The sequence below is a fragment of the Odontomachus brunneus genome, unplaced genomic scaffold (assembly GCF_010583005.1).
Source record: "Odontomachus brunneus isolate Ranch 3 - 2012 unplaced genomic scaffold, Obru_v1 Obru_scaffold_148, whole genome shotgun sequence".
In the NCBI taxonomy this organism is placed as follows: Eukaryota; Metazoa; Arthropoda; class Insecta; order Hymenoptera; family Formicidae; genus Odontomachus; species Odontomachus brunneus.
The window spans coordinates 551,325-571,528 of NW_022639598.1; the positions used below are offsets into that span (position 1 = coordinate 551,325).

Below are 20,204 nucleotides of genomic sequence, written 5' to 3' on the forward strand. Positions count from 1 at the left end.
CCATATTAATGACAAATATTCAGTTGTCACTCGGATATCAAGGCGAGATACTTCGAATAATTTATGAGACCAGTATGTGTATCGTAATTACATATATATAATATTCTATTGTGTGAATATGTTTACATCCCCGCATATACATACATACATACATTATTCTTGTGTAAACTCGTAAACATTCTCGTATAGAGAAGTGAAATGCAATATAATATTTAAATATTTTATTTGTAATTTAAGATAGTCGATATACGACCGTTAGTATTTGTAAACATTTTTTTTGTTTAAACATTTCTTTTTTTAAACATTTTTGGCTAAACTTATAATTACATGTGCAGGTAACTTTATATTGTATGTCTTTAAAGTATTTTTATAAAACGTAAAACTTTAGAAATTTCAAGAAATATGGCGTCTTAGAAATTTAAATTATCTTGAATATATAAGAACACGTAGAATAAATACAGAAATTCTATTCTATTGCGGAACATCTTATTAATATAGATGAATGACTCACTAATTAGTCTATTAAATCCACTACAATCGATTTTTATTTTTTTTCTAAATAAAAAAACCAAAACTTTCTACTTTAATCTAAGAACGTACAAAAATAGTACATAATTATATAATTTATTAATAAATTTCCTGTTACATCAAGAAGTAACTCTCTAGTAAACTAAGAACATTGGATTAACATCTAGAAATATTGATATTACGCGTATCTTCTGAACATTTTCATTAAAATTAAATCATTAAAAACTGCATATTAGAAACTGCATATTAATAAATATCGTTACACAATAACGTTCTATCAACGATTTTTTGCTTACTAGATAAGCTAGAATAATGGTCTGTGTTTGGTATATATAATTACTTTTTTATAAAAACAGAAAATACTTAATAAATTGATGTTTTTAAATATATCTGCTGGTTTAGAAGCAATGAAATGTTACACGTGATGATAATATTACGCAAATGTGATATAATATCATGCTTGTTTTTGCGCACATCCACTAAAAATATAAACATGTCATAAAAACATCTTCAATATAAAGCCCTCCACATATTTGGAAATATCAGTTAAATTTTATCACACCAAATATGACTCCATTACTTATTGGAGTGATTATATTTGTCTTAACATATAAGTTCTACAAGTTTGCTCACCATAAACTAACTCACCTCCAAGTAAGTTAATATTAAATTTGCTTAATTTTGATAAATTTCGCATAAGTTGCAGTAACATTTTCGTTCTTAATTCAATTTTGACTAATGCTGTAATTCTAAGCAAATATACGAGTAAATCGTAAAATCATTAAGTCGTAGCTTACAAAAAAAAAGAATCATAGATATTTACGAGTTATTATATGACATACGTCCGCATAGAATTGCAGTTCTACTCATAAGTTCTTACGAGTCTTACAAAAACAAGTTACGAATTTTATGATTTTATCTAGAATTCCAATATTAGCCTTTTGAAAAATCTGCAATAGTGAAAACTATAATATGATTTCCTCTTTTAAATATTCTATAGACAAACATGAAGCATCATTAACATAACACGATGTTACAATGTCCCACATAACAATGTAACTATTACATAATACATGATATGCAACATTTACATTTTTATGTGGTAAATTCTCTCGTTCGAAAATATTCAAAGCTTACATGGTAGAACTACATTGAAGATAGTATTAAACTCTTCTCTTATGAATTTGCAATTAACTTCCTAGTAAACACCAAGTAAAATTAATATTACATCAATTTTGTTACGATTTCCTTAACAATATAACTATTATTACTTAACAATATAACTGTTATAACGCGTATATTATACGGTGTTTACTGGGTTTATTATAAAATTGTAGGTATAGCTTTCAACGATGGTCCGTTCTGGCGAGAACAGAAGAGATTCTTTCTTCGCAATATGCGGGATTTTGGATTCGGACGACGGCAAGAAGTCATCGAGAGAGAGACTTTGGGCGAGGTGACTTTGTTACTCGATATCTTGAAAAACGGACCGATTTATGATGGAGAGAAGGTACAGTTATTTTACAGTACTAACAGTCAAAACACATAAACGAGGACTATTTTACGAAAGTTATTATAACGAAAGTTGCATGTTCTCTCTCTCTCTCTCTCTCTCTCTCTCTCTCCCTTCTCCCTCTCTCCCTTACGAAGAAATAGTATTGGAGCGACAACACTGTGGACAATATGCTTGAATTTAGTAGTACTTTAAGTATTTATATCTCAGTACTTTCCTATACTTAAATACTGAGACATAAGTACTGAAAGTACTGCTAAATTCGACCATACTGAGCTCCAGTTATTACTTTTTCGTAAGGGACATCGAGCGTTACTTATCACTTCATTATTTACGCTGATTTCTGATGATATCTCGCGCTCGGCTTAAATAAATCAGTTTCAAAATAAGCTATACGTGATTATCTAAGGGAATTACGACATTACGTATACAGTTTTTTTGACTCGCGTTACAATGTTTCGGTTAGCATATCGCGTTACCGTTATGTTCAACTCTCACACGGGTCGATATGTTATATTTGAGATGCGCGTACTAAGACTAAACAGCTCTGATCCAGTAGCTGATTCCTCTCTTTTCATATTATTCTTAAAATTAGGATATTAGGTTGCCACCTAGTATTACCTAATAAACCAAAATTGTAACGCGATGCTTTCTGCAGCGCATGCACTTTGGTTTCTCATCGTATTACGCGGTACTTTTTTGCAGCGTGTGAATTTGTGAACCGTATACGATTTTTTTCATTTCGACATGCTAGTCGTAACTATTACCACACATAACACATTTATATAAGTAAAATTAAATTTAATATTAAGAAATTATAGTTTATTATTTAAACTTAAAATAAAATAGAATTAAGAGAGTGTATTAACGCATTTGCATTCGTATGTACATCTAAAAAAGGTCCCAAGAGTCTTAAGAGCAACAGTCATTCTCGTTTGCCAATTTCATAAAACTACGATTTAGGTCGATTTACCAAAATAATTTAACATCAATATGTGTCATAGCGCATATTTGTAAATTTCTAAGCGAGAAAGCATTTAGCCATTCTTTAGATTTGTAAAAAGGACAGATCATTGTTCATGCGCGAGTGCACGTATTACAAATTATTGAGTTAATTGAGTTTGAATAATCAAACTAGACGTTTGTCGCTCTTTAAACATTATTTAACAAAACGAAAGATATGTATTTATTGACGAGTTCAATTTAAAAATATTCGATCCGAGATTTTATATGATTTTATATGATTTATTTTATATAATTTATATGATTTTATATGATTTATATGATAATATGAAATTCATGTCTATTCCGCAATATAAATTTCAAATCTGATCGCAACTTTGTATTCACCTTTACTTTAGTTGGCAGCACGCGACGAATTTCTCTCTTAATTTAATAGACAACATGGCATTCGAGCAGAATATCGAACTGCGACATGCATACATGTCCAGTTTATCTCAATTCCTCACTAACGTAGGCTGTGACAAATAGTATGGCGAAACGCCATACTCGTCAAATATTACGAGTATCACCGATTTTAAAACGTAGAAGATAACATTGGAGATAAAGTGGTTACTTAAAAGTAATGTGCTCCTTACTATATATTCATGCTCATTAATAACATTAATAGGCGTGCAAGTCACCTTTATTATTAAAAAGTCGATAAAACAAAGCATTACTGTCGTAATAACGAATCTACCCAGTGAACAATAATATAACGTCAATGTTATAATTTGTCAATCAACAACAATGTAATGGTTACATAACATGCAAGTTCTGTAACAGTTACATCGTTGAGTGAGAAATTATAACATTGTCCAGATAACACAAAATCTTTAGAGAATGTTCTGGGACATTCTTAGGATGTATGAATGTCCTTAGAACGTCTTTAGAACGTCCTTTAAAGATTTGTGCTGTATGGGTGATGTTATGTTATTGTTAGTTTGTGCTCACTGGGTATGTTCATTTCGACACAAAAAAAATTATATAACTTGAAATATTTTTTCCTCTCATTTTTCGTTTTTTTCCTCTTATTTCCCAAGTAGAAACATCTCAGGGAAAAACTGATTACTAGCCAGTAACTAGACAGTTTTTACTGGCTAGGATTAATTAGACAGTTACTGTTTAGAAACTTGGCAGAAAATACTGGCTATTTTTTCATAGTCATTTATTAGTCAGAAACTAAACTTGAAAAAATAGTAAGTAAATACTGGACAGTTTCTGTTCATTAAAAACTCTGAAAATACTGTTCAGTATTTTTGAGCCAGTTATTTGTCAAAAACTATACAAGGAAAATGGTAAGGAAATGCTGTGCATTTTCTGTCCAGCAAAAAATCGGGAATTACTAACAAATTTTTTGAAGATAGTTCCTGGCCAGAAATTAAATAGTAAAAATGATAAGTAAATGTTTTGTAGTTTCTCGACAGAAAAAAACTCGAATAGTATTAGATAGTATTTTATGGTCAGTTTATAAGCAAAACTGGGAAAGAAACACTAGTAAGTAAATTCCACATAGTCCTCACTACTGCTTCCACCGCCGCCGCTGTCGTCGTCAGCCGAGCAGAAGTCGATTTGGCAAAGCAAAGATGACAAGAATGAAAAATAATAAAATAAAATATTATATTAAAGATGAAAAATATTTTTTTAAGTAAAAATTATAAAAATTTAATTTTAATAAAATTATTGTTTCACTACATATATAGTTAAATTATTTATAACTATTAATGAACTGAAAAAAATAGATACTGATCAGAAACCGATAAAAAAATACTGATAAAATAGTCAAAAACTACATAGAAACTAGTAAAATACTACTTAAAAAGTTCTAATAAACAGGTTAGATACTGATCAAAATCTAGTTAAAAACTGATCTGAAACTGTCTAGTTCAACTGTCTAGTTTTTGACGAAGTGAGCGTCGACCAAACCAGTCAATTTCTAGCTAAGAAAATTGGCTAAAAATTAGCTAGTTATCAAAAATTCCTGGGCCGTTACTAGTCAGAAACTGGATAAATTTCTACACGGATTAGATCGTCAAAGCATTCCTTATTATGTTCCATCTGCGAGTAGCAGCGCATTGGATAAGCTTTAGACTGCGTTTCTAAAATTGCATTTTGATTTAATCAAAATGCCAGTGTTCGATTGAGAGATCATGCAGAATCCAGAGGACTTCATCTGTTTTTTGTATGATTTATCACAAAACTTAGGCCGTACAGTGCTGAATGACGATCGAATGCGATAAATATTCAGTTGTCACTCGGATATCGAGACGATATCACGTACTTCGAATAATTTGTGAGACCAGCGTGTGTAATTACATATATATAATATTCTAATATGTGAATGTGTTTATACACCTGCATATACATATATACATACATATATTATTCTTGTGTAAACTCGTAAATGTTCTCGTATAAAGAAGTGAAATGCAATATAATATTTAAATATTTTATTTGTAATCTAAGATTGCCGATATACGATCGTCAGTATTTGTAAACATTTTAAACATATTTCTTCCCAGATAACCAAACCTGCGCGAACATATTTCGAGCAGAGGTTGCTATCAACTTTTGATGGCAAATAGATAACAAATTTGATGCAGGATCTGTTATATCAAATCTTGCTGCCAAATTGCCGCCAGATATGCGGCAGAGCTTGTTGTCGGATAATTGCTGCAGATTTGTAGCAAAAACTGCGCAGAGCTTGTAGCGATTTGACGGCAGATTGGCGGCAGAAATCGCGCAGACCTTGCTGCGCTGCAGGCTTTGCGCGGTTTTTGCTACAAATTTGGCACCAATTACCCGACAGCAAGATCTGTCGCCAAAACCGTAGCCTAATGTAGAGACAGATGGCTATGGTTTTGCTGTGGGTTTTTGATCAAATTTGCTGCCAATCTGCGCACAGTCTACGCTCAATTTGCTTACTGGGTTGTTTTAAATATTTTTTTGGCTAAACTTATAATTACATATACAAATAACTTTATGTTGTATATCTTTAAAGTAACATTTTTATATAACGTAAGGCTTTAGAAATTTCAAGAAATATGACGTCTTAGAAATTTGAATTATCTTAAATATATAAGAACACATAAAATAAATACAAAAATTCTATTCTATTGTGGAACATCTTATTAATATAGATGAATGTCTCACTAATTAGTCTATTAAATCCACTGCAATCGATTTTTCTTTCTTTTCTAAATAAAAAACAATCGATTTTTCTTTCTTTTCTAAATAAAAAAAACCAAAACTTTCTACTTTAATCTAAGAACGTATAAAAACAGTATATAATTATATAATTTATTTATAGATTTCCTGTTACATCAAAAAGTAACTCTCTAGTAAACTAAGAACATTGGATTAACATCTAGAAATATTGATATTACGCGTATCTTTTGAACATTTTCATTCAAATTAAATCGTTCAAAATAAATTGTTAAAAACTGCACTTGTTAGAAACCATTGCGTATTAATAAATATTGTTATACAATAACATTTTATCAATGATTTTTTGTTTACTAGATAAGCTAGAATTATGGTTTATGATTGATATATTTACCCAGCAAACAATTTGATACCAAATTGTCGCCAAATTGACACCAAACATGACCAAAACTTAACGGCAAATCCGATGCCATCTGCTTCCGCAATATGCTTGGGTTTTGTTAGTAAAGTTTGGTGACAAAATCTGACGCCAAATTGTCGCCAAATATCGAGCAAAGTTTGGCGTCAAACTGCGTCGCACAAACCTTGGTCGGTATTTGGAGTCAATTTGACATTAGATTTCACCAAGCTTTGTTCGGTATTTGGTATCAATTTGACGTCAAACTGCGCCGCACAAACCTTGCTCGGTATTTGGCGTCAGTTTGTCAACAACCTTTGATTTAGCAGATGTTGTGTCCAATTTGATGATATTTTGGCAACGAAATTTGTAAGTTGGGCAAAATTTGTTTGAGCATATTTGGCTATCTGGGTAACTATTTTTTTACAAAAACAAGAAGACACTTGATAAAATGATGTTTTTAAATATATTTGTTGGTTTTGAAGCGGTAACATCATGCTGACTTCTGCGCATGCCTACTAAAAATATAAACATGTCTTAAAAGATAAAACACTCGACAATTTTGCGGAAACCTCAGTTAAATTTCATCACTTGCGCAAATATGACACCATTATTGATTGCAGTCATTATACTTATCTTAGTATATAAATTCTACAAGTTTGCTCACCATAAACCGCCTAACTCACCTCCAAGTAAGTTAATATTAAATTTGCTTAATTGACAAATTTTGCATAAGTTGCAATAACATTTTCGTCCTCAATTCGATTTTGCTGCAATTATCTAAGCAAATATACGAGTAAATTGTAAAATCGTAAAATCATAGCTTACAAAAAGAAAAAGAATTTTAAGAAAAGAAAAATTTAAAGAAAAGAAGTAGATATTTACCAGTTATCATATGACATACGGTTCACATAGAATTATTGATCTACTCACAAGTTATTACGAGTCTTTTCTGCGGATTTCTACTTGATACTAAACGATATTTCATAGTGGATCATTAATCCTGAGAAAGTTTCAAATTGAGCCGGCTTTTTATTCCCAAAATATGGAAGGTCAAATTTGCTGATTTGCAAGTTTATCAACTTGCGTATTTGCTGTTTTAAAACATTAGAATGGAAACTAATAATAGGTTTGATAAACATATTTGCTCGCTGTTATGTGATTATTTACAAGTATACGCGAATATATGTTGATATAAATGTGAAAAAGAAGAAATTAGTTGCTTCCTATTCTGCTAATTAAAATTACTTTTTGTTTTCGAGGTAAGAATAAATTCTCATAGGAAAAAACCCGGGGTTGGGTAGTAACTAGAGTAAAGGCACCAAAAACGACATACTATTTGTTTTTGGACGTTATGTCTTAATATAAAGTTCAAAATATAAATTTAAATATACATACATGTAGTTGGAAGTACCTCCTATCAGATGATATCACATTTTTACTGAAATTATTTTTAGATTTAAAAGAAAAAATGTTTTCGTAAAACGCACAAAAATGGAGTTCATATAAAATAGGTGCCAAAAGCGACATACCTATTAGAATTTATATAACATGTCGCATATATAATAATATATGTAATAAATAGTTCATTAATACGTTTAATGGTTGAATAATATTCATTTATTCAAAATACCCTTATAGAAATATCATATTAAGAATCATTGATAATTATTTATTTTCAGTATTAAAAATACTGAATCCAGTATTCAGAATTCAGTATTGAAAATACTGAAATATCCAGTATTAAAAATACTGCATAATAAATAATTATCAATGATTCTTAGTATGATATTTCTATAAGAGTATAATGTTACGAAAGGGAAATATAATTAAATAAGTACATATCTTTTTCCATCTTTTTTATTTTCTCACATATTTTACATATGTTATATTTTTAAATTAAATAAAATTAAACTTTAACTAGACTGTCTGTTTAATTAGTATGTCTGACATTATTATGTCCAAAAAATGTGTATGTGTGCATGCGTACGTGTGTGTGTGTGTGTGTGTGTGTGTGTGTGTGTGTGTGTGTGTGTGTGTGTGTGTGTGTGTGTGTAATCTAACCTAACCCACCCAACACACACACACGTACACACATTTTTGGACGTAATAATGTCAGACGTACTAATAGAATAACTATCGATACAAATACATACATACCAATACACACCCATATTACACCCTCCTTCCGCACCACATACATACACTGAGACATGAATCTATTCAATAATGGACACACGTATGGTTATATGTAAATGACTATGTATTTAAAAAAGCAATCTGTGTACTGTAGATAAAGGTTCGGTTAGACCTAAAATAGAAACATTCTAATGGCGTTAGAAAAAAAATTGTTTATTTTTTCATACTTTTTGTTGAAGATTTTTGATCAGCACCTCATGAGCTACAAAATATCATAGTTCAGTCAATTCGACTGAAACCACTTTTTTCATATGATTAGTGCTGAGTCCTTTCGAAAAAACTTTATTACTTAAATTTAATAAGTATCTGTAAATAAAACATGTTTCCAAATAAAGTATATATTTGTTTTTTCCGTTATTTGTAAAACCGAAGTCATGAAATGAAACAAATTTAATTTTTAACTTTTTAATTATTTTTTTTTATTAACTTAACTTTTAATTCAATTAATTTCATTATGGGTTAACTTTATCTTAACTAAGTTAAGATAAAATATCTTAAATTTTCAAAGCTATTAACTTTAACTTAACTTAATTAAAAAAAATTTAACTTACCCAACTCGGGAAAAAAAATATTCACTTTTAAATGATGTTCACCCTTGAGCTGACATCCTAGAGCTTGCAATCACCGTTTGGATAGCACCTATAACTTTTGTCCAAAACTTTTTTTGGTTATCGCTCAAATCTTTGAAGTAATCCCTGTGGATTAATTGAATGGAAAACTTGACCTTAAATAAGCTTCAGACGTCATTTTGACTCCACAATATGATAGCATATACAAATACAAATTTTAGCGCACTTTTTATTTCTGAAATCAAAATACAGTTCCAAATTCAGAAAATCACCTTGAGCTTGACCTCTGAGTGACCTTCACCCTTGACTCCAAGATCAAACGCAAGATCACCATTAAATGGTCCCTACAACTTTTGTTTGAAACATTTTTCGTTACCAATCATATCTTCCAAGTAGTACGCACGGATCTATTAGAATATTCCACCCATATTTATATATAACCATATGTGTCTGTTTGTGTAACTATTTATCTTTTACACATTTATACTAACATATATTCGCGTACCTGTAAATAATCATATAACAGCGAACTAATACCTTTCTTGATTTTATTATTATGTAAGTTTCTATTTCAACATTTAAAAAAACAGTGAATACGCAAGTTGGTGAAATCAACAACACTGACCCCTCCATTTCTTGAGAATAAAAAGCCAGCCCAATTTGAAACTTTCTAAAGATTAATGACTCATTATAAACTATCATTTAGTACCACGTAAAAGTCTAAATTTAAGGGTGAAAAAAGGGGTTATTTTTGGTCTGTTTTTGCGGTCACTCTTTGTTAACTTTACGTGATTTAGTGTTACAATTACTAATGATCATTACAATTACTGCATTTCAATATCAGAAAATGATAGCGATGATTACATTTATTTATAAAATATGTCGGACGTAGGCATTCCCAGAGTTCCAATATCAGGATCTTACTTGCTGTTACTGTTGGGAAATTACTTCTTCCCGTATAAAACTATCGAATATTATGCAAAGAAGTTGAAATCGAATATCATCGGTTGTTACTTCGGCGATTTTTGGGCAGTGGTAGTTAATGACTATGCCAGCATAAAGGAGGTACTTACGAGGGATGACTTCGACGGTCGACTTACAGAAGTCGAAATTGTAAAAACACGAGCTTTCGGAAAGAAGTTGGGTAATGCAAAAGAATTTTTTTAACTGTAGGATTTGTATGTCAAATAGCGTATGTTAATATATTCTGCCCCTCTCGTCCGGAAATATTCAAAGCTTACATAGTAGAACTACATTGAAGACAGTATTAAACTCTTCTCTTATGAATTTGCAATTAACTTCCTAGTAAACACCAAGTAACATTAATATAACATCAATTTTGTTACGATTTCCTTAACAATATAACTATTATTACTTAACAATATAACTATTATAACGCGTATATTATACGGTGTTTACTGGGTTTATTATAAAATTGTAGGTATAGCTTTCAACGATGGTCCGTTCTGGCGAGAACAGAAGAGATTCTTTCTTCGCAATATGCGGGATTTTGGATTCGGACGACGGCAAGAAGTCATCGAGAGAGAGACTTTGGGCGAGGTGACTTTGTTACTCGATATCTTGAAAAACGGACCGATTTATGATGGAGAGAAGGTACAGTTATTTTACAGTACTAACAGTCAAAACACATAAACGAGGACTATTTTACAAAGACAAGCAGTTAAAGAAAAATAAAATAAAAAATCTTATTGTCTACAGGAAATAATAAAAGACAATTTGGTACTCTTTCCCGACATTCTCTATGCGACAACATGTAATTCTTTTTGGGACGTTTTATTCGGTTACAAATTCGACAGAAGCGAACATGATATTCCACGACGTGTCTGTCGCACGGGCATACTGTTTCATAGATCGCTCGATTCAACAGGCGGTGCGATCTCCCACCTGCCTATTTTGAGATTCTTCGGAAACATGTTCGGGTATAAAAATATAATGAAAGCAAGTGATGCATTATCAGACATTGCCCAGGTAACCTGCAAATGACACAAGCAGTCATAGATAAAAATAAATAACCATGAATTCTAGCTATGAAAACTTAGAATAATCTTACGCAGAAAGAGAAACACAGTGATATGTTAAATATACATTTTGATTGAAGCGCTTTGTTGTAATCTTACATTGTCGTATCCAGGAATATCTGAAATTGCAAAATGCCACTCACGGCGAAAATGTCAACAGAGGATTCGTTGACAGGTATCTGAACGAATTGAAGAAAGACGAGAAATCGCAGATCTTTTCAGAGAAGCAGTTTATTATTATAGCAAACGATATCTTGATTGCTGCGGGTGCTGTAGCTCCCACCGTTATTACTAATGCCCTCAAATATCTGATGAAATATCCCAGAGTTTTAAAGAAAGTGCAGGAGGAGATAGACCAGTTCGTTGGTACCGGTCGATTAGTGACATGGAATGATAGAAAAAAGTGAGTTATACAATTGGCACGCAATACTACACATAAATATCGAATATTTGTAAATAATAAAACAAAATAGATACAATACAATAATATCTCACATATCTTTTTAACACTTTCACGATTTGATAAATGTATTTTTGCTGGCATTATCAGAAGAGGAAAACATGATAAATTCTTTAAACGACAACATATTTGCTGACGTTAATTTCCTTAAATTTTATTTTTGTCGAATTTGACATTATTAATACATTTTGCAATTATAGTTTGCCCTATACGGAAGCAACTATCCGAGAAGTAATGAGAATATCGTCTTTGTTGCCGCTGAGTGTAATCCATAGAGCTGTCAAGGACACTACTCTGGGAGGGTACGCGATACCGGCGAATACGGCAGTTATAACTAATTTAGCAGCGATGCATCATGATCCTAATTTATGGGGTGACCCCGAGAATTTCAGACCAGAGAGATTCATAAACGAAAAGGGCGAACTGACGAAAGATATGTCGTTGCCTTTTGGTTTTGGTAAGTCTATATATTTCAATCGCAGTGCGACACTGGAAACTCACTTCGCGTCGAGGAGATTGTATTTTATAGTGTTCTTGCTTTTTGTGTTCAGGTCGTCGAGTTTGTCCAGGAGAAACTTACAGTAGATACTATATGTTCGGGATATTGGCTGCCCTACTGCAAACCTTTAACTTCTTCCAAGTCGAAGGTGAACCATCGAAACCCGAAGATGAATTACCAGGTCTTCTTATAACTCCCAAGGAATTTTGGGTACGCTACGAATTGCGTTGATTCGTTTCACCTTTTCACGCGATATTCACGTGAAATAAATTTTAAATAATCGATTTTTACTTAAGTCTCTTGATTCATCGCTATGTAACGACTAGCTTACTAATTTTTTAACAACAATGTCATTAAAAGTGACAGAACCAGTAGCCTAGATACGTATTATGGAATTCTGCAGAATCGATTTCGAAGAATTCCTTAATACGTACTCAGGAGATATATTCTGGATACATAGTGAACGGTAAATTATATATTTCTAATTCTAAAGTTGAAATTTATATACACACATAAGTAAAATTAAATTTAGTATTAAGAAATTATAGTTTATTATTTAGATTTAAAATAAAATAGAATTAAGAGAGTATTCTAGTGTGAAGGCCTGTTTTCAAGGCGATTTTTGGGAATTAATTTAAAGCAAATGGTTAAACCTACAGAGTTAATGTTTTGTACTGATATTTTTTCGTCTGTAAAGAAATATTTCAAATTTTATCAAAGCTTTTTATTTAAAATTGAAGAAAATATAAGTGGACGAAATCACGCAGTAAAATCGTCTTTCATCGGGTTTGATTACCGTCGTCCTCGTCGTCTGAAATAAACAAATTTGCTTTTATTTTCTTTATGAATGTGGCTATTACCCGAACCAGAATTTAATAATTTAAAGAAAAATTGACAAAATGGCAACGCTTGAAAAATAGTAATCTAATTTTTACTAAAAAATTCTAACTTATCGCTGTCTGGGAAAAAATTAATTTTAAAGACATCAAAAAGATTCTAATTCGGGCGATAGTCTAATATATGCATTATATGTATACAAAACTGCAAATTGATCGGCCCAGTAATTTCCGACAAAAATACTCGCCCGATTTGAAAAATGCCGTTTCGAGAAAAACACGTTTAAAGATTCTCATGTACTTATGAAGTGGATAATGAGTAATTTCAGTAACTTACCCTTAATCAGCTATATCAGAGCTATACAAGAGACCTTTCTCAACTTCAAAGAACTCATGTTTGTCAGCTTTCTTTTGTCTCTTGACAATTCTTGCTTCTTTCGATTCGTATGACACCCGCTACTCCGAACGTTTAACGCGCTCGTTGTCTCTGTTATTCGCGAAGAATTTTGCATTTTGGCTGATTTTTAGTCATATTACGTCCATTATTTTTAAAATTTATTAAATCCTTCATTAAACAGACAAATAGCCAAAAAAAGTTGCGACTTTCACAATCTTCTTTCCACAATATAGATGTTTTGGTGCAATTATCTATTTAGTACACGTATCAAGTGCACGATATAAACCAGGCCAATAATCTCTCCTTTTTGTAAACCTAAAGAATGGCTAAATATTTTTTCGCTTAGAAATTTATAAATATGCGCTATGACATATATTAAAGTTAAATTATTTTGCTAAATCGACCTACATTGTAGTTTTATGCAATCGGCAAACGAGAACGACTGTTGCTCTCAAGACTCTTGGAGCCTTTTTTTAAATGTACAGCGAATGCGTTAATATGCTCCCTCCCTCTTATATGCAAAAAAAATTTCAGTTGGTACAACCAAAGGAACCAACTGAAAATTAGGTGATCAGAAGCGATATTTCTATTATGAAAACTAATATTTCTGTTGTCACAAACGAAAATATTCGTCTGAACATTCAACGATATTAGAACTCGGTTGAGATAACTGAGAACTGAATTGACTATACAGAAGTCTCATAAAGGAATTTTTCTGTTCCTACAGCCGAGTTTTGATTCCTGAGCAACCGAAAATTCGGTTGCACCAATAGAATTCTTTTTTCCGTGTAAGAGGATATTCTAGTGTGATGGGTCCAAAAAATCGATTATTTCTTTTCTACATATTTTTATAGTTTGAAGTCTTGAAAATATGTCCCTAAAATATTAAAATAAAATTCCTTAAATTGACCGAGCTATAAAGATTTAAAAGACGCAGCCTCCATATGGCGCACCGAATGAGATGAATGACGAAGTGTTAAATGTCATCAAAGCTTTTTACGAAGATTTAAAAAAAATTTCGCAAAAAAAATTTCAGTTGGTACAACCAAACCAGTTGGTACAAAAAAACCAACTGAAAATTAAGTGATCAGAAGCGATATCTCTATTATGAAAACTAATATTTCTGTTGTCACAACCGAAAATATTTGTCTGAATAGCAAATTAATGAATTTAAACTTTCGTTATTATTCTGAGTAAACGATCCGAGACATCGCTGTAATAAATCATCGGTAGTTAAATCTTCGTAAAAAGCTTTGATGACATTTAACACTTTGTCATTCATCTCATTCGGTGCGAAATTCATCTCAACCGAGTTCTAATATCGTTGAATGTTCAGACGAATATTTTCGCTTGTGACAACAGAAATATTAGTTTTCATAATAGAAATATCGCTTCTGATCACCTAATTTTCAGTTGGTTCCTTTGGTTGTACCAACTGAAATTTTTTTTGCATGTAAGAGGGAGGGAGCATATTAACGCATTCGCTGTACATTTAAAAAAAGGCTCCAAAAGTCTTGAGAGCAACAGTCGTTCTCGTTTGCCGATTGCATAAAACTACAATGTAGGTCGATTTAGCAAAATAATTTAACTTTAATATGTGTCATAGCGCATATTTATAAATTTCTAAGCGAGAAAATATTTAGCCATTCTTTAGGTTTACAAAAAGGAGAGATCATTGGCCTGGTTTACATCGTGCACTTGATACGCGTAAATAGTAACTTTGTTTTAAATAATATTGACAATGCATAATCAATGACGACCATTCAATTGATATATCTTCTTGATGAGTATTATACTATGAGTATTATTACTATAGTATTATTACTATGAGTATTATACCGTTGTTTATATACATCGTCGATGTATAAACTAAATAGTAACTTTCTATTAAATAATCTTAATATCAACATTGTATATATAAGCAATGGTATATTAAGCTGGTATAATATTCATCAAGATGTATCAATTAAATGGATCGTCATTGATTATGCATTGTCAATATTAAGATTATTTAAAAGAAAATTACTATTTAGTACACGTATCAAGTGCACAAACCAGGCTACTGTCCACACGCGAGTACACATATTACAGCTCTGAATAATCAAATTAATCGTTAATTTATCGCTCTTTAAATAACATTTTACGATGCGGGAATTCTCCTAAAAAATATGCACATGTTTACGAGTTCGGTTTAAAAATATTTAAGGCTTCTCGTATCTCGCAGTGGTTATATTAGATTTGTGACATCAGTGCGAGGAATAACACGCTGACCAAATTGCGTACTGTTTTTAAGTAAAGATAAAAACAGAAGATAAATTGTGTATAACGCAATATTGTTATTTCCTTAGATTATGATGTATAGCCTATTTTAAAACATATTTGTTTAGATCGTACGCGAAATATCACTCGAAAATCAGTGTAAATAGTGATGCAATAAGTAATGCTAGATATAATGGAAACAACGTAATGGAATATTACGTTCAAAAAACAAAAAAAAAAGTATAAATAAAGTGTAAATAAAAGCAGTGATCTAAGAAGTGATGAGAATTTCGACACCTTTCTTTATCAGTATATCCCATAAATCCATCAAAGACGCTACGCTGAGACAGTATATCGGCGAATACACCAATTCTTATTAATTTAGCAGCGCTGCATAATGATCCCAATTTATGGGATAATCCTGAGAATTTTAAACCGGAGATTTTTAAATAAGAACAATAAACTAATTAAAAACATGTCTCTGCTTTTCAGTTTCGGTGAGTCAATATACTGCAATAAAAAATACGATTCAGAAAACTCCCTCGATGCCGAGGAAATCGCGTTTTCATGATGTAATCGTTCTTGTGTTTTGTGTGCAGATCATCAAATGTATATTTGGGGAAAATTTATAGTAAATGCAACATACTCAATATGTTGACTTTCCTGTCGTAAAATTCCAACTTCTGGTGGAAGGCAAACCGTCGAGCTTTGAAGACAACGTGCCAGGTTTTTTTGTAACTCCAAAAGAAATTTGGATACGCTATGAATTGCACTGATTTGTATCTTTGCTTGTGACACTTAAATTGAATAAATTTTATATAATCGACACATTATTTTTAACTTAAAGCCCTTTGCCATCGTAAGACAGCCAAGTGCCTTAAACTTATCAGTCATTCTCGTTCGTCGATCGCATAGAATTTGCAATTAATTTAACGAATCTCTCTAATGTAATTACAACTCGTGCCTAAAAAATATTAAGTGAACTAGAGAATGCAAGGCGCAGTGATTCCCGTGATGTATTACACCGTATTTAAACATTACACATTTATTTCACACGTGAGATAGAAGTAGTTACAGTGCGCCTCATTAGAAACGATCGACGTACAAATTTTTGTCCCGAGGGCGCATAGAATCACGCGTATCACATGGGTCTCCCGTAAAATCTCAGATAACTTATGACACTTCATTCTTTTTCAATGAACTTCCCCATCTTCGTGATTTCATAATAACATTGATCAGTTTTGCGTGTAATTAAGTCTCATACATTCGAAAGATTGTACACTTTCTCTTTATCGAAGTAAAGAAGACTTAACGATCATCTATCTATCTATTGTTCAAGCGCTACGATCACGAACATGTCCGTGAGAAGGATTTCATTAATCCTTATCACGGTGGTCGCGCGCTTGACCACTTACAAGTTTGCCACGCGGCAATCGTGAGAGACTCGTTTCATGTATGATAGAAGTTTTATGAATGTGATGTGCAACTAGGAGTAACAACGTCCAAAGTGAACGTCTAAAGGCTCGTCTACAATACGCGGAGTAAGCTTGGCGTAAGTTGAAGGAATAAAAATAATTTATTCTACTTACGTCTATATTCTAGCCTCCTTACACTAAAAATATTTCTCTCACGTAAGATAAATATTTCCAATGTATAGGAGTTGGAGTAAACGTAAGCGAAATGTATTAATTTTATTTCTCACTCTCTCTCTCTTTCTTACGCCAAGCTTACTCCGCGTATTGTAGACAATCTTTTAAGAATACGCGGATACTTTCTTAAATACATTTACGACGTCTGACAATGGTACTTGCAATTGCTAATGCAAATGGACGAGTGTGGTCGGACTTCGAAGAAATAACGTATTATAACGTAATGAAATTCTAATACTGAAATATGTACAAAGAAATGCGTTTCGACCTGAACCTTCCACGCTTCGTCTTAGGAATGAGATTCAGCGAAATGTGTTGTGTACACACACAACACACACATACGTACATACATATGGATATATGCGTATCTAAACAGTTGTGTAATTTTCAAACCACGAGTATTCTCTGAAACTGCAGTGACCGAATTTGTCGCAACAACGTTTCAACTTTATTATTATTATTATTATTATTATTATTCTCTGTGTACCAAAACATACAGACCAAGACATGCTAACACTGCATACTTAAATTTAGGGTACTCGTTCATATATATAGTAACCATGCCGACGTACGGTAGGAAGCCTCTCGCCCGGCCAACGACATCCTTGTGCGTTAACCATAGCTGACCAGGCGCGTATAAGCCTCTGTCGTCCACGGAATTGTTGTCGCCCTTTGTAAGAAACTTGACCGTATTATTCTGATCACCCCTGTAATTTTTTAGTTATATTAGCAAAATTGTACTTTGTAACATTAGGACTTCTGTCTCTTCGCCTCGTAACTGATATCAGAAGAGAGGAAATACTCGCCAAAAATTCTTGCAAAATATTTTGAAGTAAAAAGATGTATCCATAAAATTACAATTGATCAAGCAAACTTGCAAAATAATCAGAATACTTTTCTTTTGTTCGAACAATAAATAACTATAAAATTAATGTGCAATCTTCCTCTTTAACCTACATTTGTTCATGATTTTATCACATTAATTTTACAGTTATTTATTGACTATCAAGGAAGAGATATTTTTTAGAGCATTTTACAAGTATGCTCAATAATTATGCTAATTTGAAATATTCATTTACTTCAAATTTCTTTTTATTTGAAAATAGCACACAAAAATTTTCAACGTGTCATTTTTTGCTTTTGATGTCACAATTAAACATGACTGTAGCAAATACTCAGGAGCCTCAAGGATATCATGTAGTGAAAATTCTTACTTTTCATGAAGCTTAATTACTCTGTGCACAATAGGTATGTCCCGTCCCTCGACTTTGAAAACTACAATTTCACCTACTCTCACTGGTTCGTTTTCATAATTGGTAAGGAAGAGCAAGTCGCCTCTGTGAAATGCTGGCTCCATGCTACCACTACAAAAAATAAATAAAAAATACAGTTAATATGATATCATTACATTTACTGACATAGTTTACATCTGACAATAACCCAATGAGTAAAATATTAGCAGTATACCGACAGATTTTCTATCAGCAAAATCTGCTAATAAAACTTGAAAGTAGATTGGTGGTAGAAATCAAACAAGATCTGTAGTATGTTCCATTTAGTATGTTTCAATAGTCGAGGAACAATAAATCTAGCTTGATTCCTGCTGTCAATCTGTCATTATATTCTGCAGCAGATTGTTATATTTCTGCTAGCAAGCTGCCGACAAAATTTACAGCAAATATGTGCAAAATATCCTTTTGAAATACTTAACAATTTCATAGGCATAATGACTAATTTCATTGTGCATGATTACAATAAATGATAAGTAAAACATGATACATAATAGAATTGAAATGCAAACATATTGAACGTATGCAAAATCGCAATCTCATGCGAATTTTATATAAGCGAATTAAAAAATTGCCTGCATTCAGCCGGACGAAATCATCAAGAGGATATCTGTTACGTGGAAACTAGGAAGTTAGGTTAGGTCAGATTCCCTCCGTACCTTAACACCACCACGATAGGGCTCTCGCTGCCAGTGATGACCATCAGACCCTTCCATATCATCAATGCTGAGGAGACTATCATGCCAAAGCTCAGCACTTGATACAAGAACTAAAAATTAGAAAACATTGAATTTCCTTCCATGTGTGATCACCATATGCCACCACCGTTCGACACCGTGACGTTTGAAAACAATTTACCTGGCGTTTATTCATACGCCGGACATCGTCGAATATCGACTGCAACATCGTGAGCGTTTCGCGCACAGAGAACGATGAGAATATCAATTTCGCTGTGATAAGGTGCAGTTTCGTTGACTTCAGCACCGGCAACCCGTATCAGTTACCGTCCAACCACCGCCACCACGTCATGTAAACAGTGAACAAGGAACGGCGATTAATAGACTGGCGGAACGGACGAAGTGACATGATGTCTGTTCATTTTTGAAGAACTCATGGGCATTCTTTTTATGGGCACGTTAGAACAAAAGATTTATAATCAATCCCCAAATTATTGCAATAAATTAGAGTGAAACAAGTATACTTTCTTTTAAGCCAGCAGCACACGATGCTTGTTTTCATGCTGGTTTGCTTGCTGGATGGAAATACCGTTCTGATTAGTACATTTCTGAAAATAGATGGAAATGTACTAATCAAAACAGAATGGTTACGCTCAACGGAGAAAGCTGCTCCGCTACCGCTCCGTAGCGAATGTTCATGATTGGAATATTTTTATAAATAAAAAACCG

The 20,204-nt window shown here is 32.3% G+C and overlaps 2 protein-coding genes across 2 annotated transcripts; one reads left to right on the forward strand and one right to left on the reverse strand.

Moving 5' to 3' along the window:
• The first annotated feature begins 1,071 nt into the window (after positions 1 to 1,071).
• On the forward strand, positions 1,072 to 13,203 carry LOC116850537 (probable cytochrome P450 304a1). Its single transcript, XM_032828938.1, has 9 exons — positions 1,072 to 1,182; positions 1,866 to 2,038; positions 7,088 to 7,294; positions 10,263 to 10,514; positions 10,812 to 10,984; positions 11,090 to 11,359; positions 11,523 to 11,812; positions 12,070 to 12,326; positions 12,421 to 13,203. The coding sequence occupies exons 3-9, from the start codon at positions 7,204 to 7,206 to the stop codon at positions 12,597 to 12,599; spliced, it is 1,512 nt and encodes a 503-aa protein (XP_032684829.1). The 5' UTR covers positions 1,072 to 1,182; positions 1,866 to 2,038; positions 7,088 to 7,203; the 3' UTR covers positions 12,600 to 13,203.
• Positions 13,204 to 16,889: 3,686 nt separating this feature from the next.
• LOC116850538 (signal peptidase complex catalytic subunit SEC11A) lies at positions 16,890 to 19,839 on the reverse strand. Its single transcript, XM_032828939.1, has 4 exons — positions 19,657 to 19,839; positions 19,458 to 19,567; positions 18,724 to 18,873; positions 16,890 to 18,216 (listed from the first exon to the last, which is right to left on the reverse strand). Exons 1-4 carry the CDS (start codon positions 19,702 to 19,704, stop codon positions 17,982 to 17,984), a joined length of 543 nt encoding a protein of 180 aa, XP_032684830.1. The 5' UTR covers positions 19,705 to 19,839; the 3' UTR covers positions 16,890 to 17,981.
• Positions 19,840 to 20,204: the final 365 nt, after the last annotated feature.